Source organism: Tetrao urogallus (assembly GCF_951394365.1).
Source record: "Tetrao urogallus genome assembly, chromosome: 27".
NCBI lineage: Eukaryota > Metazoa > Chordata > Aves > Galliformes > Phasianidae > Tetrao > Tetrao urogallus.
In genome coordinates, this window is record NC_136840.1 from 4,172,511 (window position 1) to 4,198,378 (window position 25,868).

Genomic DNA, 25,868 nt, shown 5'->3' on the forward strand with positions numbered 1-25,868 from the left:
TAAGTCCCACCTAAAATAAGCAGACTTGGTACGCAGGTATCGATAGCTTTGGACAAAAGGAAGAAAAGGAATCCAACAGAGACACTAGATCTGGCTACCACCACCCACAACAGGAAAGCTTTTTTTCTCTCTTTTTTTTTCTTTTTTTTTTTTAAATCTGTCTCAGCTCTGGTTCCAGAATTTAAATGCAGATATACAAAACATATATTTTAATGCTTCTTAATCAGCAAGAAACTGCAAATACATCTTTTACTACAACTACATAATATAGTTTCAACTAAGGCTATACTGTAGCTTCTGAGTCTTCATCTGAACTCCTGCAGTTACTGCTTTTCCTGAAGCCTTTCCACGTGTAACCCATGAAGGTAGGACTGATGGGCAGGAAGCTGAAACACCTGTATTTTTTGATGAAGTTCATGCCAAAAGGCAAATCATACGTTTCCATGCCTTCCAATGACTTGCTTCCTTTACCAACCCCTTTCTTCCATTTCCGTATTCCCCTTTCTTCAGGGCTTCCTAGAAGTAGAGAAGTAGAATAAATAGGTACACATACACACACACCAGGAGGAAGAGCAGAAAGAAGACAAGCCTCAAGACTCAGGCACCTCGTTCAGTAAAGCACTGGCAGGATCTTCTACGAAGAGGAAATAAAAATATGGAAAACACAATTACGTATCTGGAAGTTGAGGCAAATTTTTGCTCTCAAAATGGAATATTCTGAATCCTGAAATATTTTTACTGTGTCTTCTGGAGAAGTCTGGAGCAGGCTCTGGACTGGGCTCTGATCCAGCTGTGGATGTCCCTGCTCATCACAGGAGAGTTGGACTGGATGACTTTAAAGGTCCCTTCCAACTCTAAGGATTCTATGATTCTAAGTGTCTCCTGGCCTGGTTTTTTCTTTGCTATTTTCTATTTTTAAAGAAAATGGAAATCTTAGCTTGCAAAGGGATCAAAGCATTATCAAAGAATCAGAGGCATACAGGAATGAAGTACCCTGCTCCAGAAACATCAACAAAAGCAGCAGCGTTTACCTCCTCATCTCCTGTCTCCCTCCCTGAGGTGCTGTGCTACCAGCATTCAGAGAAGCAGTCACTACTGCAGGTAAAACTGCAGTTCACACTGACCTGGAATGGTATTATCCAAAATGAATGCAACGCAGCCACCAACAAACATGGCTGTAGTGAGAAGAACATTCAATACTTGATCGATGCCTGCTATTCCTAGAACAGAAAAGAAAAATAATTTATTGTTTGCTTGAACTTTAATCACAGATAAGCGCATTCTATTGATTTACAAGGGAAAACTGACATTCAGCTCAGTGAGGAATTTGCTCAATCTTCCACTGAAGAGCACTGCATTAATATTGTAATCTAACTCTTTGCTTGAATGACGTACTTTTCTATGCAAGCTAAAAAAGGTTAGCTATGCTCTTACATCTAGTTCTGAACTGACAGCTGTAAGAACACCTTTCCTTTTCAAAATCAGTTTCAGTGCCCCTCTACAGAGCCTTCCTTTCATGACATTCACCATCAAAAGCAACAGTCTGAAACTGAGTGCATTAAAATTCAGATTCCACTCACATCCAGAGTGACAAGAAAAGCTGGAAAATGAAAACAAACTCCTGGTTTCCAAGTCCAACTCAGTACTTCCACCTGTTCTTTCGACACTTTTCATAACTCAGGTTCACCTTTGCAATCTCTCTTTCAGTCCAGCTGGCAATTGTGTCCTGGCATTGTTCTGCAATCTTACCCAGAAAAGCAGGACAACTTGAGATGTACCCCACCAAAACACTCAGCTCCAATCTCAACATCCTAATTGATTTTCCTCTGAACGCACCTGTCTTCTTACCAATAGCTTTTCCTGCCTCCATAATAAGTTGGATTTCTTCTTATTTACTTAGTATGGACTTCATGAATTTGAACAGGAACACATACCTGTCACCAGTGGATTCTGTTTGAGATAGCTGGGAAGGACAAGTCCAAAGAAAATGGAAAATCCAAGCACAAACAGGTTGCGAGAAGAATTTAGATCTATGAACTGGAGGTTAGACAGACCCACAGCTGTAATCATCCCTAGATAAAAACAGCACAAGTCTCACTCTTCAGGCTTCTTTTTCTTAAAACAGTAAGAAGATTGCAACACAAATGCAGCACTGGTGTAACAAGATGCTGCCGTAGACTACATGAAGAGGAGCAAAAAACATACGTTACCAAAGAGAGTGCAGAAGAGGGCACCAAGCACGGGGTCAGGCAGGGATGCAAACAGAGCACTGAACTTGCCAACCATCCCAAGCAAAAGCATGAAAGCTGCTCCATACTGAATAACCCTGCGGCTTCCAACCTGCAGGAGAACAAAAAGGAAAGCACACTGGCACAAAGTCTACACTTCATCCATCTTCATCCCTTGCATTTTATTATTCATTTTCACATTCAAACTTCCACATATTTTTTGCAGGCTGCAGAGCCTTTACACCTCAGACTCAGCTGTAACATGGCTGCAATCCAGTTCTAACATAACTTTAAGTCTGCTTTAATGAGCTTTAACAAAATCTGTTAAGTGTTGTAGCCCCTATAACCACGGGGCATGGTCCCATCCACAACACAGACAGTAAGCAGACCATAACTAGGAGAGATTATAAACAGATCAGCAGTAACACAAGTGAAAAGAACTCATGCATTGCCACCCTTTCACACAGTAATACATCTATTAATCATCTTTCATGCAGTTCACCTGAAGGAGATACAACCTTTCTAAACAGATTATCAAGAGATTTTATAACATCCCTCTGAGATCAAAACTGAATGCAATTCAGCTGCAAATGATGGCTGTGCTAACGCCAAACCAAGTGTCTGCACTTCCTTCCCTTTTCTATTTTAAGCATCCAGACATCAGGGCAGTTGCTGTCTGGCACCATGTTGTAACTGCAATTGATCAATCTGAACGTTCAACATTTTAGCAGTGTTACACAGCCTAAGAGATCCACGAGGAGCAGAAGATAAAACAAAAACTATGGTTATACTCGCACAGCAGTTTCTAGCAAAGCTCTCTGCAGACCTTCTATTAGAAAACTGTGTTTCAAACAAATTGAAATTTGTTCATCACATTGTCTGAGCTAAATGAGTTAAACCTATACAAGTTAGCCTGCAGCTTTCCCAATTTATGTGTAAATAAATATATTCCTTTCCTTATGAGCACCAACACTTTGGTCTAAAACTACCTTCCTGTATGAAATAACCAGATCTTTGAAAAAAGGAAGATCCCCACAACAGTGACATTGATCAACCTCTACAAGCCAAATAAATTAAACTTCACATGAGATTTGAAAGCAACTGAAAGCATCTTGGTCAGCACCTAGCTTAAACTATGCAATTACTCCAAGGCACTTGTACACATGCTAAGAGACTGTTTTGGAAAGTGTGAGTAAGGATATGGCACCTTACAGATGTAACCACACCACTGACATTATGGCATAAGCCAGCTATAATTTTGGCCTAACAGTTGAGTTTTAATCAATCACCCTCTCATCTAGTACAGCTCAAAGACTCTGCAGCCTTTCCATCCAGTTGAAGCCTCGAATTTAAAATTCCAAATGCAACCAATGCTAATTTCAAGGCAGGTAGAGGCCCTTTCAACAGCTGCAGTGGTATAGTGGGATCACTATGATTATTTAGACTTTGCTCATGAGCACTGAAGATTGCCTTTTACGACTAACAGCAGAATATCTAAGTTGTACAGATTGATTCTAATAGAAGTTGAATTTGCAAAGCTGTTCAGATTTTTTTGGGACAAATACTCAGACAGCAAAACAGGGCAAAACACTGCAGCACAGCCATCCAGCTGTGCCACTCTAGATAAGGCACATTCAACTCTTCCATCATACTCTCTGAACAAACCTCACTGTACTTAACTCTGTTTCAAGAGAAAATGCCTGCTCATTCCTGCACCCTCAGTAAAAAATATTTGTTAATTCTTGGAACTACAAAGTGAGAAACAGGAAGAGCAGAACAAAATAAACCTTTCTCTAAGGATTTTTCTAGCAAACATCTTCTAGGAAATTTCCACCCACCGAAAGGAGCACTTGTACAGACAGCAGATGGTGCTATTAGTATTTATATTCCATTGCAAAAGCAAACAGAGCCATCCTTTGTGTAGAAGAAAAAATATGGCCGCTGATAAATCCATCATCTATATTGGATTAAGTTGGGGGATGAGTTATGTCAAGAGGAGCACGTACATTCTGCATCTTGCCTGCATGAAGTAGATTTATAGCTCCCAAGCCAAGCACACAACAGGATGTACGCAGTTACGACGTGAATTGCTCTTACTGATTTTGCTGATATTTCTCAACAAGGTTAAATTAACAGTGTCAAGCAAATCCATCTGCAGCCCAAGGTCCCCCCATTCAGCACAGCACTCAACCACCCATCCATTCAGTACGCAAACAAAGGAATTCCTCAACTGCTTACGCATCTTGCTGAGTGACACTCCCCCCAAAATGCAACCCCTTAATCATGCTCAGTGATTTATAAACACATCACAACAGAGACCTTTTAACTTTGAAGTTACCTTGACTGCAGCTCCTGCTCTAGCTCTGTCAATGTAACATCCTAGTACAGATGCAGACAAGACCCAAGGATCTCAACTTATATTTCATTGTATCAAAATGAAACACTGAAAACAGTCCTGTAGCAACGCTTTCAGGGCTAAGAGATCCAAAAGAATATCAATTTCCATGCAGTTTACAGTGTCTGTGCCTCAACTCAAGAACACTACAATCCTGGAATACTTTGCTGGTTTTCAAAAGGCTGGTCTATTTAGCATCATTTGCATTATGAACACTTTTAAACTCCTGTTTACTTACAATGCTTAGCATTACTTAGCATCCTTTTCTAGAATGGATTTCTATTAGACATTGCCTGATGCTTAAGTTCAGAATACTGTATAAAGTTTAGTCTGCACAAAGTGAAGCTACAAAATATGAAAATAGCATAACCCAACCACAAGAAGACAAAATAATACTCAAAGTTACTGGCTGATTAACATACCTTCGTGATGCCCAGGACACCAATGTTAGGGCTGGAAGAAGTGGATCCATTCCCTGTCCCAAATACTCCATCCAAAACACAGGAGAGACCCTCAATAAAAATTCCTCTGTAATTCACAAACAGAAAATTGTCAAACTTGTATTAGCATAGACTCACTCAGATGGTGCTTTATGACTGCAGTGCCCGTTAAGGCATCTGTCCCACATGAATTACTGTAATTGACATTTCAACTTCCAATACAGCTGGAAAATCAACCTGTGTTCTGACTTTCTGTGCCTCAAATAATCACGTTCCTAAAATGAGGAAATTAAACTCACAGAATCATAGAATTGTTTTGGTTGGAAGGGACCTTTAAAGGTCATTTAGTCCAACTTCCCAGCAATGAAAGGGGACAGCCACAGCTGATCATGGCTCAGAGCCCTGTCCAGCCTGACCCTGAATGTCTTCAGGGATGGGACATCCATCACCCCTCTGGGCAACCCATGCCAGTGTCTCACTACCACTATAGTAAACAACTATTTCCTTATATCCAATCTAAATCTCCCTTCTGTTAGTTTGCAGCCATTTCCCCTTTTCCTATCACAACAGACTCTGTTAAAGAATCTGCCCCCTTCTTTCCTACAGACCCCCTTTAAACTCTGCAATGCTGCTCGCTCTCAGGTCTCCCCAGAGCCTCCTCTGCCCTGGGCTGAACAGCCCCAGCTCTCTCAGCCTGTCCTCCTAGGGGAGATGATTTAGAGTTCCTTCCCCAGTGAAACTGCATTATTTCTTAATTTCTATAGATCCCAGTAGGAACAGGAGTAAGTTTCCAATGTTACATTTGAATCAGAGTCGGACTCAGCCCTTCCATCTCTCATTTCACATCCTCAGCCCTTGTGCCTAACACATAACAGCAAAGCAGAATCTTGTCTCGCCCCAAGGAAAAAAAACATGACATAAGAAAACAGAATTGATATTCATTTTTTCCTTTTTCTCTTTTTGACATACCTGTTTATTGCATGAATAGGAGGAGGAGGAGCACAAGACAACCTGGCACAGGCATAGTAATCTCCTATTGATTCAATAATGCTAGCGACAACCGCGCTGAGCATTCCTATAACTCCAGCAGCTGAAATTGTTGGCAGTCCCCACTGAACTGTGAAGAAAACAAAACTGAAATCTCTCATGCCACATAAAACAATTTAGATTTCAAAACGTACAGCAGCTTATTATTCTCTAATGGAATCAACAAACTCCCTTCACAGTCACACAGCCTGGCAAGTTCAATTAGATTAAAGGAGCAAAGAAATAACCATCTAACTGACTGCTTTGATCGTGTTTGGGGGCTTTCCTCCTGCTCAGAAGGAATCTGAACTACTTATAGGGGAAAAAAACCCAATTCAGATCAGTGAGGCAAACGCCTCTTTATTATCATTCCTCTGAAAACTCAGTCTTTGGTTACAAGTTTAGTCTATCAAACGAAGACAACGTCCAACAGCCAGCTATGATCACTGCACAAACAACTTCCAATTCTAAATTTCTGTACAAGGGAAAGTAAGATTAATTTAAGCCTGCAGAAAAGCTTGGCAGGTTTTCCACAGCCACTGCCTTGATGCTTTTATCTCATTGAAATACAGAGTCTCTCGCAACAAAAGGAACTTTTAAGTTACAAAAACATGAAAGAAGAAGGCTTCACAAATAAGAAAGGTCTAATGAGGGTGGAAAAATTTTCTGCCTCTTCTTTCCCCAAAACCTTTTATTACACATCTTGCAAGCAATGCTTTAGATGAGTTCTTTCCTAAGAACCAGAAACAAAGCATATGAAAAACCACAGTGCAGATCCTTCATTATGATGTATGGGCATTCATAACAATTTCTATTATTCTATTCTGGAAGAGTACTATTCTGTTACGATTATGTTAATTTCTGAGCAGCACAAGCACAGACCAGTGTACAGCTCTATCTCAAGTCCTAAGAAAAAGCCTTTAACAGCTTTAGTCTTAGATGTAGCTGGCAAAAGAATAAATCAACCAAGGTGCCACATAAAGCATTTTGCACTTTCATGCACTCTTCTGCACTTTCATAAGCATTGACTGGCATCTGCCAGCTTGCCCATAAGCCCAATTCTGGAAGTCAGATTACGTGCACAGCTTTCCAGTAGTTGTGCTAATTCAAGAACAGTTGCCTTCAGGGGCAGGGAAGCATATTAAGTTGGAAAAACTCCAGACACTGGTGATTCCTTTAACAATGAGTAACTCCTGTAGGGAGCTACTGAAGTCATAACCCACCCTTATTATCGTAACATCAACTGCAGCTGGCCACAGCAGTGACAAGTACAGATAAATCAACCGTTTACCTGAAGCCCTGTGTTAAATATACAGTCACATCCACGTCGTTAGGAGTCAGGAGCTACCTAGATAAAATCTAGCAAAACTGACATTGGCAGGCTATGAAAAGAAAACCACCCTTACAACCAAACATACTTACAGGGATAAGGGACCTTGAACCACGGAGCCACTAAGAGCACTCCTCGTCGGGCATCCGTGCGAGCATAGAAGCCGTACTTGGAGCTGTCGGGGGGAAAGACATCTGTCACAGTGAAGATGAAGCACAGCAACCACGACACCAAGATCGCTAAAATTATCTGCAAAGGAAGATAAAGAAGCTGTTTAAAGATCAGCTATCATCACCAATATACATCCATAGCAAACAGTTGCTGCAGAGTACCTACTGCACAGGCACTGAGTGTGATCTTACATGATGTTTTACATCTGAAGAAGCAGTAAATCCTGCAATAGATTTGCTGAGTATCCTATACCTCTAATGAAGGTGCTCTTACAGAAGCTTTAGAATAAGTCTGCCATCTTGCTAACAAATGGAAAAGTCTCCAAACGGGCACTTACATGAGCTAGTGAATTAGTCTTGTGAATTAGTCTCAATTTTAACAGAAATAAAGGAAGCCTTTCACATGGGGAAACAGAGTGCTGCTTTCACAAAGCTAGATGATAATGATCTTGTCATCCCTTTTTTCAGGACTCCCTTTAGGCTTTCACTACATGCATAAAAATACGTCCTTCTCTACCCCTTCCCTCCATCACCTTCACTGCTCCATCAGAGATGGATGCCAGAATGGGATCTGGCAAGACTACAATGAGCAAATCAGCCATCAAGTTTCCCATAACCACATTCAAGCTTTTATCTCACCTCTGCCATCTACTGTACCACTAAGAAAAATCAAAATCAAGCAAAAAAGTCCCCAAACATTACATTAGGGTCACTTTTGGCCTCTGAAGAATGAATTCAGCTACTTACAGGGAACATCTTAAAAAGCTGCAGTCTATATGCTGTCCATCCTTTTTTTGATTTGTAAATGGGTAAGGGAAATTTGACATTTCTGGCATACTGAGAAAACAGCAATACGAGGAAAATAGTCCTGAGAAGGAACAACAAGAAAAGGAGAAGGATGGGACAAGAGAGAGATGTCATTAGCACCAGTCTTTTAAAAATCCTTCTCAGCACAAATCTTTCAGGCTGCTCAAACTTCAAACAAAAGCATACATTTAAATTTAGAGCGAGACAAAACAAAATGAGAGAATTTGTTTTAAATAATTATTCCACGTAATCCCAAGCGACATCATTTGCATTCACTTCTTAAGAACCCCAATGTTTGCTGCATATGTTACTAGAGTATGATTTATGATGTGATTCTAGCTAATAATACTAGCTAATATTATTATAATTATTATATTATTATAATCTAGCTAATATTACTAATGTAATAGTAACAGAATAGAGCCCAAAAACCAAGATCCCAGTCAACTGCAGGTCAGCAGTACCCTAGTTCATTAAAGTTTTTAGATGCCTCAAGTGTTATGCATGTCCCTGTTGTCAAAATTGCTAAGCTCCTCCATATGTTAAAAATAATTTAAGTCTACAGCTGAAATAAGTACCCACAGCAATGTAAAATAAAAAGGAAGGAGGAGCTGATCAATTCTGAAGTAACCAAAAAGCATTTTGCTGTAAAAAGGCTACAGAAAGAGTCGAGCTGTCTGAAGGAGCAAAGCTTTCCTGCAATTTGAGCTTATGTTTTCATCAGATTTATTAAGGAGAAGAAAAGACGATGGAATTTAAGCATCCCTCCCTTTCCTATCCAGGATCAGTTTCAGCTTGCATGAAACAGAACAGAGCTTCATTTTCTCCCTCAATCTGCAGGAACAAAGAGCTCTGCATCACAAGGGCATCCTTTACAGCCTTTCCCTGTGACTGAAGTCAAATGATAAAGACACCTTTTCCCTTGCGTTCAGGAAATGCTTTGGCATTCCTCCAGAAGTCCATTACAGAACGAGGATGGGCTCCACTCCCTAACAGCACGTCAGCCCTGAGGACAGACAGCTAGCAGGCATTTTTTGTTAAAAAAAAGAAAAAAGCTGCATTATTTAAGACAGCGAGGAGGATAGGAGGATGCATGGCATGAGTCTAAGCAGGACACAGAGACAAGACTTGAAAACTGAACTTTTCTTCACAAGCAGAGAAATTAGGGAATACTTTCCCCTTTTAGAGATGGTCTGTATTTTATCATTAAATTATTTCAGACTGTGACCTACAGAACAAGGGCAACAAAATCATTCTGGAGTCTGGAAATCCTGTCAAATCACACCTGCAGCTAACGAAGGCAAACAGCTCTTACACAAATATTACCCCGTTGTGCTAGATAGTGATGCAGTCATTTTATCCCATCAGAACAGGCAAGACCATTTTCAGTGCCGTATCTTGTAGAAATCAAGTTACTTTTGAGTGGCAGCAGATGACCACGGAGTTATTTCCAGCTCTATAGCACACATTTTGAATGGCTGAAGCCAGAAACACTTATTGACTGAGCAGTATTTAAACCTGTTCCTAAATGGATCTATTTTTTCCACCTGCAAAATATCAGCTGTCATTACAGGTCTCCATGTCCAACTCAAAGGTCTGTGATTGATACAACATCAGTCCCAACTTGCACAGAATTTGTTTTGCAGGAAAACAAATGTTCCTTTGTGTCAGCTGCTTAACATAACAGAATTACAAAAATATCCATAATGCTAGCATTGGAGATAATGAATTAAACAGCCCTTTTAATCATAAGCTGCACTTACAGAATACTTTACTTGGTCAAAGTACTGTGCTAACAGATGTGTCACATCACAGTCTGATCGCACCAAGTCATTCCTTCCACTTCCAGAGCCAGTTCAAAGCTGGTCGCTATACATCGGATATTTCAGCTGCTCCAGCCAATTTCATGCTCTCTAGAGTGTGGTTTCCATCCCAATTTGGCTGCTTATCAACAGCATCTCACAGGAAACTTTTCGCTTCATCTCATTTCTCCCAGCTATTCCCTTTTGTACTTCTAATCGCATTTTGTTTGTTCCCTGGCATCCATACCTCCAGAAATATGCACAGCATGGCCTGAAACCAAGTATTTCTGCCTGCTGAACAGCAGTCAGCCTACTTACACTTCAGTAACTGAAACAATTCTTGTAATTTAGAAAAGAATAATACAAGACACACCGAAGCTACCACAGCTGTCCTCCAATACTGTCACATTCTTGCTTAATTTTATCTCTGAAATAAGGTAAGTTCCAAATTCACCATGAGATTGAAATAGCACTCACTGAAGCAACTTCAGAGTTTCCATTGAATGAAAATTAAGATAGAAAAAGTAGAGGTAGGATGAAATAGCAAGGAAAAAAAAAAAAAGAGCAGCTGTGTAGAAAAAGAAACCATATTCATCCTAAAAGTCCAACCTGTTTCCTCAGCAACTGGCATTCATGGAAATACGTATTCTGGCATCAAATAAATTTTCTGGGGATATGCAGAAATTAAATAACAAAAATCAGAAATGGGCAACTGCTACCAAAGCCATTTGCTTGCTTTTGCCAAATAAGAAACATGCAAAAGCATCACTAAAAAAGAAATACAAGTTGTCCACTTGTCCCTCTGGTGTTCTGCAGAATTGCTTTTAAGTTTGCACTGAATTAATGGACCCACGACTCCCGGACAAACTGTCGTTTCACAACATTCTGTCTTCTACATCTCACTGTCAGCCTTCTCTCCTTCCTCCTCTCATGAGTTGCTGTGGTTTTTGTTCCCTAATTGCTTGCTGATCCCACCTAGACTCCTGCATGTTCTGCTTCTCCAAGCTGGGAGCACTGCCACGCTACCTCTGGCAGCCAGGCAGACTCAGGTTTCTCACTGGCACTCCAGAACACCTCTGTGATGACTTACCAGCTGGGACTCACTGGTCTACATCAGAAACACCCTGAGTACTTACAACATAGCGATACCCCAGTGTTTGCCTGCTCTTTCTCCAGCTGCTTGGAAACCAGAGAGGCCGATGAGAGCAACAGTTGGTGTGATGGTCAGAGGTCCAATGTATCGCAGCAGGGCACCAGGAAGGCCAAGCAAACCAATCACCACTTCTATCAGTGAGGACATGATAATAGCACCTTGGATCTGAACACACAAGAAAGGGAAAGAGACAGTTTACTTGCATCTTAAAAGCGAAACCAAAACATTTCTTTTTCTGCTCTGGATTACAAACTGCAGTTCAAAGAATTCAGTGACATAGAAGAACTCAGCTTTTTTTTTTTTTTTTTTGTCATAAAACAGCTCATTAGGTTTAAGTGACTTATTGCTTAAGCATAACACTTATGGTTTTTCTCCACAAAACTATTACACAACAGACCAGTGGGCCAGTCTGGTAGTTGTGTGGATAGCACATCACACTGTCAGACAGGAGACCTGAGTTCCAGGCTAACCTTTAAGCTCTCAGATCGAGCCGGCAAGGGTTGGTGGCGCCACGGAGGTGATGCTCCTAGCTCCTAGGGGCAGTGTATGCTGCATTGTTCACAAGTGCTCCTTAGAAGCTGGTATAGAGCAGCGTTGTGGTCTCAGGAGACTGTCAGCCCTCTTGGCTGCAGGGCTCTTGGCAGGATGTAGCTATGGTTTGAACATGGGGAAGAGAGAGGGGTTGTTTTTAATTAAGAAAAAGTTTGCAGCCCAAAGCAACGGGATGGGAGATAAATTCCATGACACACGCCTTGATTTGGACTATGCTATCTACCACTGTAGTGGGATGCCTGGGCACAACCCTCACTGTGGGCTCTGCAGTGAACAGTGAGGTTCAGACTGCAACGCTTCAAGTGGAGAAGGAGTTTGATATACTTCAGCAAATCTTTTGGGAGAATCCAGGTCTTATCAGAAGTCTCCAACTTCAAACCCCTGGGGATGAACACATTTGCTAACTGCCTTTTACCTTCCACGGGACAGCCTACTGACCAGAGCGAGCAGGCGAGTGGTGTGCTAGCAGCCCATGGTTTGTGGAGCTGCTACTGGTGAGTGCAAATTGCAAGTGTTACAAGAACAGTATTCATCTCACTTGTGCATTTCACTGCATATCTTTTGGAATGTGACAACTAACTCATCAGATTTGCTGTACAGCGATGAACAAGTTGAAAAAAAAATTAAGACTTCCATAGAATGAGTAAAGGGATATATTCCAATGAAACTGCAGTGAAAGAAGAAACCAGCAACGTAACGATGAGAACACACAGATGGTTAAATGAGAAACTTAATTGAAATCGGACAGATTAACTGCAAAAGGCTACTCCTACATTACCTCTCGTATTCTGGGATACCAGATGTGCTCAGTGTGAAGCAGTTCTGTTGTTCCATTTGTAACTGTTATATCTTACCAAAAGAAGAAAAGACAAAACACAGGTATTTATTCCTCTGTTTGTTTGCCATCATTTAACAAACCAATTTCCCTTTGACACAGCTTAACAAAAGAACTTTGATTTAGATTTTAAAAAAATTCTGCAATACTATAAATCTTGTAATAACGTGTAAACATTTCCCAAGAGCTAACCCACTAATTTTACCCAGTGTACTGAAGTAGAAAAAATAATTGTCATTTTCATAAATAAAGGTTTTTTTAAAGATTTTTCCCACTCAAATAAGCAAATGAATGGGGAATTACTCAATTGCTGGGAATCAAGGAAGCACCCCAATGTTTGTTGTTAGCCGATTTAGGTCGCTCCCTGAACAATGAACTGACCCCCGGGTAAGAGCCCCATCTGACAATATCTGGAGGTTAAAAGGAGCAAGATGCAGCAAAGGTTCTTTCTGAAAAGCTCAAGCAGTGGAAAAATTGCTTTGGCAATCAAATGTTATCTGTTGGACAGCATTTTCTCTCAACCAGGTATGCCAGGATTGTGGCACGTTCTGTCATCTGGAAGTATCTGACACAGGTGTGGGAGCTGACATGCACCACAGTATGCCTCGGTAAGCACTGAAACCCACGTGCTCTTTCCCAGTAGCTTAATCTTCTCAATATCAAAGGATTTATACGTGTGATCAAAGCAGAAATTACAACTGGATGTTAACCCTAACAAACAGAAGTTTTCTAACAAGGCCTTAATGGCTCTCTTAAATTTTGCATCTTCCATTTAACTCACTTATAAAACAAGTAGATTAGACATGGACATAAAGGAATGAAAGCCAGAAATCCACGGGGGCACTTTTAGAAATCTTCTAAAGCAAGGTTTTAACCTTGTGAAAGGAGTTCATTTTCTATATCCCCTGCTCATTACTTGCAGTTTCCATATCAAAAGGTTCAGCAGTTGCTCTATATGACATCTGGGTCACTTGCCACTTAAATGAGAACAAGCATAAATGACAATTACCTGTATTATTACATTTCCACTTCTCCAGGGAGAGTATTGCTCGAGCAGGTGCTAAGAATGCAAAAGCACTCGCCTGGAACAAGGGTAACCTGGTGGAAAGTGAAAGAAGAGATGCTAATGCTACTGCATGTCATGGTACTGTATCAAGGTATCAATTGCACTTAGGTGCTTATTCATCCTCAAAACCATCCTGTATCAGATGGCTGCCACAAATGTGAAATATGAGAATTTCTTATTAAAAAGAACATAGAAATGCTAAGACATCACCAAAAGAAAGTCCTAACAAAAGATGCTACGTATGTGAAGTCAACAAGATGCCTGTAGCAGATAATTACTGGATGCTGACTGCAGGTACCAGACGTTGCCTTAAGTTTTTGACTCAGTATCACAACAAGGATGAGGATGCATGCTGTGATGTAAGCACCAGCCAGGGTGCTGAACATTCAGCTTTCACAGTCTCACCACATTAAAGAGCCTTCTGATAGAGGTAAGCAGTCTGCGTACTCAGTACCTTCCCACTGCATGACTTGAAATGGAGTCATTTACAGATTCATCTTTAAGTACATGTGTAAACAGCAATTAGGTTGCTAAGTGCTGATTAGATGTACCAGGTGGCTACTAACAATAAATACAAATGTTGCAAGAATTTCAAGATGACATTCTTAGCAGTGGTGTTTACACTTCCCAAAAGGTTTAATATCTGAAGAGCATCCACCAGCACCAACTATGTATTTATTGAATGTACGGTAGCATGCACAACATCACAAATATTCGGATGTTACTTAACTACAGAGAAGATGCACTTTGACCTGTTCTATAAATACCAATGGACTGTAACTCTTTAACAGCAGGTCTCAAACATAACACGTGAAACAGCTGCACATGCAGCACTAGGAACTGAACTGCATTTATGGCTGTTTTACAGCCACAGTCAAGTGCCTTGATGCCAGTACAAGTCTTAGTAAAAGAAAAAGAACTGACTGTAGCAGATTCCGATTAAGATCAAAAAGGTACAAGGAAAAAAAAAAAAACTTGCTTAACAGAGGAAAGTTCAAAACAGAAACACGTTACTAACAGCAGTTGTAAAAGTTGACAGGCAGGAAGTCAGAACAGACGACTACTTATTACAGAGAAGAGTTCGAGCCACGAGCAATCTAACAAGTCGACCTATCTGCTGCAACTTCCAGAGCTGAGTCTGAAAGTCACTCCTTATGAAACACATGAGCCACTTGAGGACCACTGACCTGCACGCAGCTCCCTTTTACCTTTCTCTAGCAAAAATCAAAGCTTTGGGGAAGAAACAGTAGTGGCTATGAGTGAATGATTCACCTCATTTTTCAAGGTTCGTTGGGCAAACTGAGCAAGCTGGTGCCCATGGCATAACATGTAATACCTCTTAACAAGCTGTTACTCCTCTGTCCCACCTACACAGTACTCTGTCCCTGCATAATGATTTTGTAAACGCACTTTGCAAGAACATTCACCAGTGGTGAAGTCAGTCACACTGAGACAAGTCTGGATTGTGAGTTTTCTATGACATAAAACGCCCTCCAGAAACCTTGCACAACCTTCACGAGTGGCACACTTACAGGACACAAATTGCTGTGGGCATTCAGACTGAGAATTATCCTTTTAAAGATAATAAAACCACACAATATTAAAATAATTAAGCTTGCAACATCACATCCAATCCCCAACTTTACCTAATGAGTCCCACCACCAAACCACATTTCTTAATGCCACGTCCCAAACAGCCGCAGGGATGGCAACTCCACCACTTCCCCACGCAGCCTGCTCCAATGCCTGACCATCCTTTTGTGAAGAAATTCTTCCTGACATCCAGTCCAGCCCTCCTCCATCACAAACTGAGACCACTTCCTTGTGCGCTACCACTTGTCACTTGAGAAATCAGACCAACATCCATCCCTCCACAACCTCCTTTTCCAGATAGCTGTGGGGAGCCTGCTCCCACCCTCTTGATACTCACACCCTTTAGATATCTGTAAATGTTGATAAGATCCTCTCGGTCTCCTCCAAGCTAAACAGTCCCAGGTCTCTCAACCTTTCCTCGTAACAGAGGTGCTTCAGGCCCTTAGTCAGCTTTGGAGCCCTCTGCTGGATTCTTTCCAGTAGTTCCTGGCCTTTTTCAAACACAGGAGCCCAGAACGGGGCCTCTTGAATGCCCTACAAACAGACACAGCCCACTGATCTGGCCCATTGGGAACCTTCTGCAGAACCTTCCTATCCTCAAGCAGATCAACAGTCACACCCAGCTTGGTATGGTCCACAAACCTGATGATCCCTTCATCCAGATTACTGATAAAAAATTAATTAGACTGAGCCCCAGAAACAAATCACGGGGAACACCACCGCTGACCAACCACCCACTGGATTACCTCCATTCATCACCATGACTCTGAGCCTGGCCAGCGAGCCCATTCTTCACCCAGATATTCACATTGCACAGATTCTTCCCTCATCTGTAGCCAGTCTATTCTTAACTTCAGCTGTTTTGTCAAAACTGGGGCTATCTGGTGCTTTTAAAAACACGCTGGTATTTTTTCTCTACCCAAATCCTCTTTGTAGACCCAGACTATTCACCTGGATAAAATTACATATTGCATAATACGGTCTTAGCAAGTCCTGCTAAGCTATCTGCTCAACCATCACGAAAGATGGTTAATCCAAAACCATTTACGAGAAGAGTCAGTGAGCTCAAAATGCTGTGCTTTTGTCTAAGCGGAAAATAACAGTTTCTATCTCCCTCCATCATTTTTTTTAAAAACATTACCCAAAGTCAGCCAGCCACAATTAGTATCTTTCTGGAGAGACAGCTGTAGTTTGGAACGTGCTTTATGAAATAGCCTTCCCATTGCTAATCCAGGCATTCATCACTAGCTAAGTACCACCAGCCTGCCATTGGAATATCATGGCTATATCGCTGAGTTGCTCAATTCTGGCAGCAGCACTTGTGAAGATGGAGCTATTTATGAAGCTGAAGTCATTTGGAAGCTCCTTCATTGTATCAACATTTCACACAGACGTAGGAATGCTTAGACAATGCAGTGATGGGCACAGCAATAAGCCTAGAATGTTTAGATATTAAAGCTGCATGGGATTGTTTCAGTCATGTTAACTGCTCTGAATCTGAATCCTTGCAAAATCTTTTGGCTTGTTAGGAAATCCAATAAATAGCTCGAATTCCTAAAAACTAGTATGGGTACCAGACTGACCACAACTCTCCTTCATAATGGAGCCAAATGAACCTTCAAACCACAGAATCTGTCCTTCTGAAACCATGCTGGCTTTATTTGCTGAAATACTATACAACCGAGATGCGTGCCAATAAATATTTGAAAATCTCATTTAGTGAACGTTGCTGCTTTATCTCAGCCCCACCCTTATATAAAACCAGAATCCCATGTTAAATCATTACAAAACGTTCAGCCACTGGAATTTTCTTCTTAAATAGAAGACCCAAACACAATTACCTCTTCAGTTTATAAATACATCTTTCGCAGGGCAAGTGAAAAGGGCACTGAAAAGGAAAACCACAGAAGGCAAACACTGGATTACACAGGAGAAACAGAGCATTTCAAACTGATGGGACCACACCTATTTTTGAAAGAGCCACAAATCTTTCTATAGCAAGTCATAAAGACATGGAGCCCAAGATTAGTTAGGGAAAAAAAAGAAAGATGACAAGCTTGAGATCCGTGAAGACATATTGGTCTCTGGAAATACAAAAAGTAAGGTTATTCTGATAAATTTGAGGCAGAAGAAGAAACCCATTAGGTGCACAGGAGAACCAAGCTCCCTTTTGCATTAATATCCAATCACCACTCTGCATTTGTCCAGAAAATACAGAGATTTTCAACTTCAATAAGCCCTGGAAGCAGACACTCAAAGATGAAAAACAGAAGACCTTATCTCCTAATTAGGTCAATGATCTCTTCATTTCCTACATAAAGCACAAACTGGAGTGGGAAAAAACATCCCTAATATGAGCAAGGTCGATCAGGTTCAGAGCATCAAAAGGCACTGAACACTGGTCCTCTGCTTCCTTTCAGATGTGGTACTCGAGAATTTATGATTACAGCTAAAGCGAGCTAACTTGTAAGCACACAGAGCCAATAGGCAGAAAACATGAGTCTTGACATAAAGAAAATTCACTGGGGAAAGAAACTGTTCTCTTTCAACAGCTTCAATTATACCGAGCTCTCCATTAAAAAAATACAGATTTTCTACATTTAACAAAATGTAATAAAAACAAAGCAAAGATTCCTTTTCAAAGTCAAAAGACAAGAAAGTATGTAAGCAATGTATCTTCTCAAACTAAAACATCAGTGGAGATTACATTAGAAAAGCTGAAATACTTGAAAAAGCATTGGATAAGAACTGATCTCAATATACAACAGACTTTACTTCTGCACCCCACTGAGATAACTTTTCCACCCAAAGATTCTGTTTCTAAGACAAATCTTTCCAAACGTGTGGAAAACGTTAAAGAACCCAATGAAAACATCAGAATTAATTCTTCTTCACAAAGGTGTGTGAATTTTTCCTTCTCCTCAAAAACACTTCTACCTTCTGTTCTCAAAGATTTCTCTTTTCTCCTCCTTTTCCACATGCTGGATTTTCTTACCCATGAGATATATTTTCTGATTTCAGATCCGTCTTTAATTAGGGTAAGTTTTCCAAAGATTTTAATAAGCAGTTCACGAACAGGGGACAGTCATCTCATATTTAGTGTTTCTCCTTTGGAAAACAGCCTGCTTCTTGGATCTCTACCTACATCCTGGAAAATCTTACAGTCACCATCTCCACACCTGGAAACAAGTCCCAAACCTCACCTGCATCCAAAAGTTGTTTGTAACAATGTAGTGATGCCCACACAGAAGAAAATGGTCCCAATCAACTGGCTGGTGGCCCACTGGTCAAATCCGACACACATGGCATCAGCTAGCAAAAAGGGAACTGCTATAGTTCCACTGAAACATGTTAAATAGTGCTGTGAACAACAACAAAATATGTGTTAATACATCAGACTTTTTATTTTTTTTATTTTTATTTTTAGTCTATGACCGTTTTTTTCTTTTCCACCAGATATTTTTGCTTTTGCATTATCTATCAAATGACTCATTTCTTGGTTCTAAAGCATTTCTTCAAGTACTTGCTTCCACATTAAGCTACCACTAGCCCATTGCTAATGACCACTAATTTATTTACATGGCTGCACGGCTACAGTTCTTGATGAGGAAGTACTTAGTTAACTGCTGAAAACAGCTTTCAACTCGGAAAAGCAGACAGTCAACTTCATTCATTTTCAACCATGTGAAAAACCAATAGCTTACAAATGAATTTAAAGCACGTACAGACTAGGATGCAAATAAGCTCCCAAGTATCAGAAAATAGGTACTCATTAATTCCTTCCCAATCTAAATATGTTAAGCAAACAAATAGGTGTCACCATATTCAACAATAATCCTTACAGAACTGCCTGCCCTCAAAGGAAAGGCAGAAGTAAGAAAGATGCCTTGGAATGTAGTTGTTTGGAGATCTCAACATACTTTACAGATATTAACAAATTCTCAGCATTCCTGTGGGATAGATTTTATTACCATTCAAGAAGGAAGCGAGATGAGAAGAGCTGTTCTTCACATAAGTGAGTGGCTGGGCCAGAAGTACGGTCCAGCTCACCACTACAATCACATCTGCAAGATGCACTCACATTCTATCCAAGAGCAGCGACAGAATTTGCCCACCCTGCTTATTACTAAGTCTGCAGGTAATTACTGCAGGATGGTGCTATCAAGTTTGTAGAACAGAAACTACTACAGTATCAGGTTAATATTCAAGGTTTCAGCAGTAAGCAATTATCGCCCATCATCATTAATTCTAGAGGTATGAAGTGTCAGTTTCTGAAGCTTCACACTTCGTTTGCTATCTTACCTCCTACCTAACAATAGCTTAGAATAATAAATATTTAAGTGAACCTCACTAATAACTAAGCCAGCAATAATAGAGGTCATTATTAACATAGTAAACTTACTGTGTGATCAACTTCAGAAGCAGCTATCTTAACAGCTTTTCAAATGTGTGAGAGTGTGGGAAGAATCAATTATCACATACACAGAAAGTGATAAAAAAAATGCCAGAGGAAAAAAGAATGGCTGCTTTGAAACATACCTGTAACCCCAAAAATATGCAGAGATACCACGGAGGAACATCCTCAATAGTGTAAATCATATCAGTTCTCTGAGCATCTAAACTGCCAGTGCTGTCCAGTGTCTCTGCCAAAGAACTCTATCAAATGGGGGAGGGTAGAAAGGTGGAGGAGGACACAAAACACAACACAGGTTAATATTACATAGGAGTAATCTGAATTTGAACTATCAGGCAATTCCCAAATGCTGCAAGTCTGGTGTAATAATCCCAAGCAACATCTGTACGCTGCATTTTCAGAAACCTTCTACCTTCGATGATGGGCTCATCTACAGTTCTGGCTACAGAAATTGCACTGAACAAATCACGTGTATAAACCATTTCCTGTTTACTTACACTACCACAACAGTTCATTTATGGTACAACCAACCTGGCAGCCACACAGTGTCTCAGAATACTGTATGTTAAAAAAAAAAAAAGAAAGAAAAATGAGGAATTGGAACTAAGAAAAAGAATCAACAATGGCTATCTGCAAAGTCAAACAGCCACCTTTGCATAAGAGGCCTAAATCACAGGCAAGGAAGCTCCTCATCTGTGTAGCCTGTAAGCTGCTTCCCAGCTTAACTCTTACCCAGTTTGAATCTTGGTTAACCATTTTTTAGCCATAACATAGCTTTCTTTTCCCCATCCCACAATCATGTTCCTCATGTTTCATACATGAAAAAATCCTAATTGTTGTAACTGAATACATACATGGTCCATTTGTATGCAAACCTACAGGAATTTAAGTGAGACCACACTGGGGCCTTCCACGGGCCCTCATACACCACTAACAGAACACTCATCAGACCTACCCAGGCTCTAAAATCCCCACATATATTCCACTAAAACAAGATTCAGCACAACCATTTCTTCCTTACAACTAAGTGGAATTGTTTATAACTCTCTGCTTTCCAATTCCTGAGAATCAAAATGCAAACACTTCAGAGCATTAAGAACCAACAACAAAAGTAGAAGGAAGTATCAGTTTTCATCATTTCAGCTCAGCTATCCAAAAATGACATTATGTAACTACTGTTCTGACCTCATCCACACTTGCACTTGATCTCACGTGAAGCAGCCTTACCCAACAGGCCAGCGCTTTTGCCAGACCTGTGACTTCGCTTCATACGGCCTTTGCTTCTCCGAAATCACAACACATACACAGATCACTCTTAGATAATCTCCTCTTTGTTTATCACCTGCAAGGTCAGGGAAGCCAAATGGACCTACAGCATTTCCTTTTTATCTAGCACTGGGTAATAACACCAGTTCAAATTCAGAGAGCATAAACAATCACATTGCTAAGGAAAGACTACGGTTATTACAATAGAATATGAAATAGAAAAACACTGATTTCAAAAGACTTAAACTGCCTTCAGCACCAGGCATTCTGCTCACCAAGATTAAAGGTGTAGCTCTTGAAAAAACCAATAAGTACAACTGTTAATTTACCAGCATGCAGCATCAATGTCATTTTTCATTGGCCAAAAAGTGAAAGACTGCTCCCTTGACTGAGTTCTCTAAAAAATTATAATAAAAAAAAGTTATGAAGTAGAGTTTCAGAGCTTCATCTCATACTGAAGGGAGAGCACAGAGCAGCTGTAAACCTGTGCACATCTCTTCTCTTACAGGAACTTCGGAAAACGTATATATCCCATGTCAACCTAAGTTTGCATAAATCCAAGGTACAGCACAAAGAGGCTGAGCCACAAAGACATGCAGAAAGAAGATTTGGAAGCTGATAAAAGTCAGACAAATGTCAGATTCACCCGGAGAACATCCTGTGATACACTTCTGTCATTATAAAGCAGCACGGCGAAGCATTCCCTAATAAATACATGTACACATGCACAAACATGTATTTTTATGTGTGTATAATTGCAAGTAAAATTACATAAATGTAAGCTTATTACATTTATGCCTACGTTTGTCTGCAAAGAAGAAAAGGTTCAGCGGGCACTTGGCTTAGAAACAAGCCAACTGGTCTGCATAAAGCTCTCCAGACATACTGACAATTGGCAACAACTTTAAGCTCTTGAGAGCCAACTTTCTTGCTCTTCTAACAAAAGCATTTTAGCAGAGTATCCCGGGAATCCATGCGAGCTGGTTGATTTTCAATAACCATCTTTAAAAGCTCAGGAGCAGGCAATCCCACTGCGCTCCACGTTACGCAAGCAGGGCAGAAGATCAGCCTGGCTTAAAAGGGAACTCCTCCTGGAACAAGGGCAAAAAATAAAAGATATGTGATCCCTGGAAACAAGGTCAGGTTTCAAGGAGTGATTACAGAGCTGCAGTTTGCACCTGCAGGAAGAAAACAAGAAAAGCCAAGTTCGAGTTGACAGTGGTCATTGTGCTGTCAGACAACAGAAAAGGCTTCAAGTATATCAATAGCAAGGAAAGCTCTATGGAAAAACACTGGATTTAGGACTAGTGAAGCCATTCACCCAACAAGTGAAGATGAGGAAAAGGCAGAAGAATGTAACGTCTCAGTTTTTTAATATCAATGACAGAGCTCGGGCTGCCAGTCCTGCAAGCAGGAGGATCATTACTGAGACTCTCAGCAACTTTATATTCATGGTCACCAAAACTGTAAGGAAATCATTTTAATCAGCTCCATGGTCTGAAGTCCATGGGGTCTGACAGGATCCACTCCAGAGTGCTGAAGGAAATAGCAGGTGTTACACCTCATGATCACTCTGAACAATTTACCAAAGATGCTGGGAGCCTGGGAATATCCCTGCTGATTGGAGTTAGCCAACTTTAGAGTCATCTACAAACAGAGAATTAAACACAGCATGGCCAACTGGTCCAAGGAGATGATTCTCCTGCTGATGGGTGCAGTCTCACCTTGAGTATTGTGTCAGTTCTGCACTCCACAATACAGAAAGGATGTTAAGTCCCTGAACGCGTCCAGAGGAGAGCAATGAACTGATAAAAGGATCAGAGGGCATGTTCTGTGATGAGTGGTTGCCTAGTTTACAAGTCACAGAGATGATCTCATTGCTCTCTACAACATCCCAAGGAAGGGAAATGAGGAGGTGCCAGCTTCTTCTCCCTGGTAATCAGAAAAGCCTATGGGAACAGCACAAGTCTGCATCAGGGTACGTTCAAAATAGAGATGAAGAAAGATTCCCTTACTGTGAGGGTGCTCCAAACACTGGAACAGGCTTCTCAGAGGCAGCTGATGCCCCGTTCTTGTGTTCAAGAAGCATTTGGTCAATCCCCTCAATAGTATGCTTTAACTTTTGCTCAGCCCCGCAACACTCAGCCGTCATTGATGACTTCATAGATCCCCTACAACTGAATTTTTCTCACTTTGAAGAAGAAATATTATAGCAGTGTCCTTCCCAAACAGCAAAGTGAGGGCACAGACAGCATTCAGGATACTGCTCCTCTCTTCCAAAATCCAGATTTACTCTGCTTTGAACAAGGAAGCTTTCAACTTGCTCAGAACTTCAGTGGTAATAGTTAAAGGGAGTGGGCATAAGAGACATCAAGGCCAAACCATTAGAGCAAGGTGTGGCTACCCAGGTGATAAGTCACTGGGTAGTCACTGGCCATTTATTATCTCAAGCATGCGCCTGCTGGTTCCACATACTGACTACATGCTGGTGCTTGCCAAGTGTGCCATAATATTATGCTTTAGGGAACTTCCACGAATAAGCTGCACCTTTGTGAATGAGATATTCATCAGAGATTAATTCATTTTTTAAATTTTTAACTGCCCACAAGTGGGACAACACAAATTGGAAAAAAAGCAAACACAGAATAGTTATGTACAGGAAAAAGAATGAGACTGAAAGGCAGAGCAAAAGTGTTGGGAAATGACATAGAAACAAACAGGGAAAAAAAAAAAAAAATCAATAAAAATAATCATGCAAGATGAAGTTATGAAGACTCGTGTTATGAAGTATAAAACTAGGAAGGACCAAGAGAAAGCTGAAGAACTGCAAGGAAAAAGGGAAGAGCTGTCAAGAAGCATTATAATGTCAGCACGATCGAGATGGTGCCAGAAATGTGTGAGACAAATTTCTGCATACAAAACACGTGTAGACACAGCGCACACAATGCACGCTGCAGCATTCATACATTCTTCCAAAATGTAACACAAGACTTGCATCACAATTACCTGCCCAGGGTATGCTCTGAAGTGAACTTTGATGTCTGAGTTCGAAAACTAACTATACTACGTAAGATCATCCTTGACCTAGAAGCAGCTAAGGTTCATATAAGCAAACGTCACGATGCACTTTTAAGGACCCAAAGGAGTTTTTCCTTGTTTCAATGTAGACATTAAAAAAAAAAAAACTGCCAAACTGAGGCTTCTCTGAAATAATGCTTAACCACAGAGCCAATTAGATAATGAACACTTGAGAAAAAAGTGCTTCTCTTATTTCCTGTAATCTTCTTCCTCTAAACAAAAGTTCAGATGATTCATACTGTCTCTGTTTGCAAGATTATTAAACAGGATTGAAAAGCAATAGAATGGAAGAAGAAAGCTGAAAAGGCACAATCAAACTGGTCTCCAAATAGGAAAAAGACAAACACAGTTGTCCTAAGGTAAAAATCTTCAAGGGTCTTTATGAATGACCCGATCTTCACTCATAAAAGCTGTCACAAAATAAGAAGAAGTTCCCAACTTACAAGAACAATTAGAAAAATTAAGTCTATTAGGTTGGAGCTCAGAAGAAACTGGAAAAGATCCCACTTTCAAGGGTGCTCAACACCGCTAGTTTGACTAAACACTGGAAAAATTAAGAACTGAAGAACAAAAGAAAAGGATCTTAGCAGGGAAATCTCATGAAAAGGCCAATGGAAACGAAGAGATGCAAAAGCTGCCTATGATGAAATCAGGCGGCAGGTCACAGCACATCAACTGCTCCTAGCGCCTGCTGAGTCATCCTCCAACTTCTGCAACTGAAACGTGTGACCAGAAGAATCACGAGGTCAAAACTCCCCCAGACCCCATCTGGATCTGCAAATCAGCAAATTCTATTAGAGAAAGAAAATCTCACAGCCAAGGAAAACTACTGTAAGCAAATAATAGCACTAAACAAGCAAGAATGAGTTCTTGTATAAAAGGAAACAACCAAATACCTTTTCTGCTATGCCGTTTTCTGTAGTATAGATGGCCATCAACTCTGTGTCTTCTGTATCCTGATCACCACTCGATGTTGCTCCACCATTAATCACAACCTTAAAAATAAAACAGAGCAAAACAAAGAAGTGCTAAAATAAACATTTTCTCTGCAACAGCAGCTCACATCAGCCATCTCCCCCCTGGCTTGCACTTAACAAGTGCCTTTGACATTTTGTCAGAAAAGGTAACACACATGAGAAGCAGTTATTTCTCTAACAGCATGTCTAGGAACACACACATTTGAAAGGCATCACACAGAGCACTTTGAAGCCTAGACATGAAGGACGTAATGAAAATCTAATTAAGTAAAAGGTGATCAGCAGCTGTTTCTTTACTGCTGCCTGCTACTCTCAGGCAAAGAACATAGGGTATACTCCTCATGGGGGCTGGTGTGTTTTGCAGTATTACCATCAACTGTTCTAATCACAAACTGCCTGGGGAATTGCACGACTTTCTTTGGAGCACACACAGGAAATAACTATAGACAACATAATTGGCCATGTTTACATATAAACAGAAACAAGTGGGAAAAGAGTTTTTACTAACTACTTACGGATGGTCAGGTTTCATGGGACACAATTAGAACAAAGCCCGACTGAGTCACACTGAGCTCGAGAATGGAGTTCTGAACATGTTACTTACAGGCAGAGTGAAAAAGGTGGGATGTTTGGATTCATCCTCATATTTGCCTTCTGCTGAGCCTCCCGCCTCCACTGATTTCGACGTGGTATTCTTACCAATCCCCATCGTTTCCAGTATGTCATGGACTTGCAT

General features: G+C 40.6%; 1 protein-coding gene across 1 annotated transcript; it reads right to left on the minus strand.

Moving 5' to 3' along the window:
* Nucleotides 1-283: 283 nt before the first annotated feature.
* Nucleotides 284-25,868, minus strand: SLC23A2 (solute carrier family 23 member 2; the record flags this gene model as incomplete). The annotated part of the gene is made up of 15 exons (XM_079547484.1): nucleotides 284-512; nucleotides 1,121-1,220; nucleotides 1,935-2,072; nucleotides 2,211-2,340; nucleotides 5,046-5,151; nucleotides 6,033-6,180; nucleotides 7,512-7,668; nucleotides 8,337-8,457; nucleotides 11,335-11,516; nucleotides 12,682-12,752; nucleotides 13,748-13,836; nucleotides 18,601-18,758; nucleotides 19,937-20,053; nucleotides 25,052-25,150; nucleotides 25,737-25,868. The coding sequence occupies 15 exons, from the start codon at nucleotides 25,866-25,868 to the stop codon at nucleotides 284-286; spliced, it is 1,977 nt and encodes a 658-aa protein (XP_079403610.1).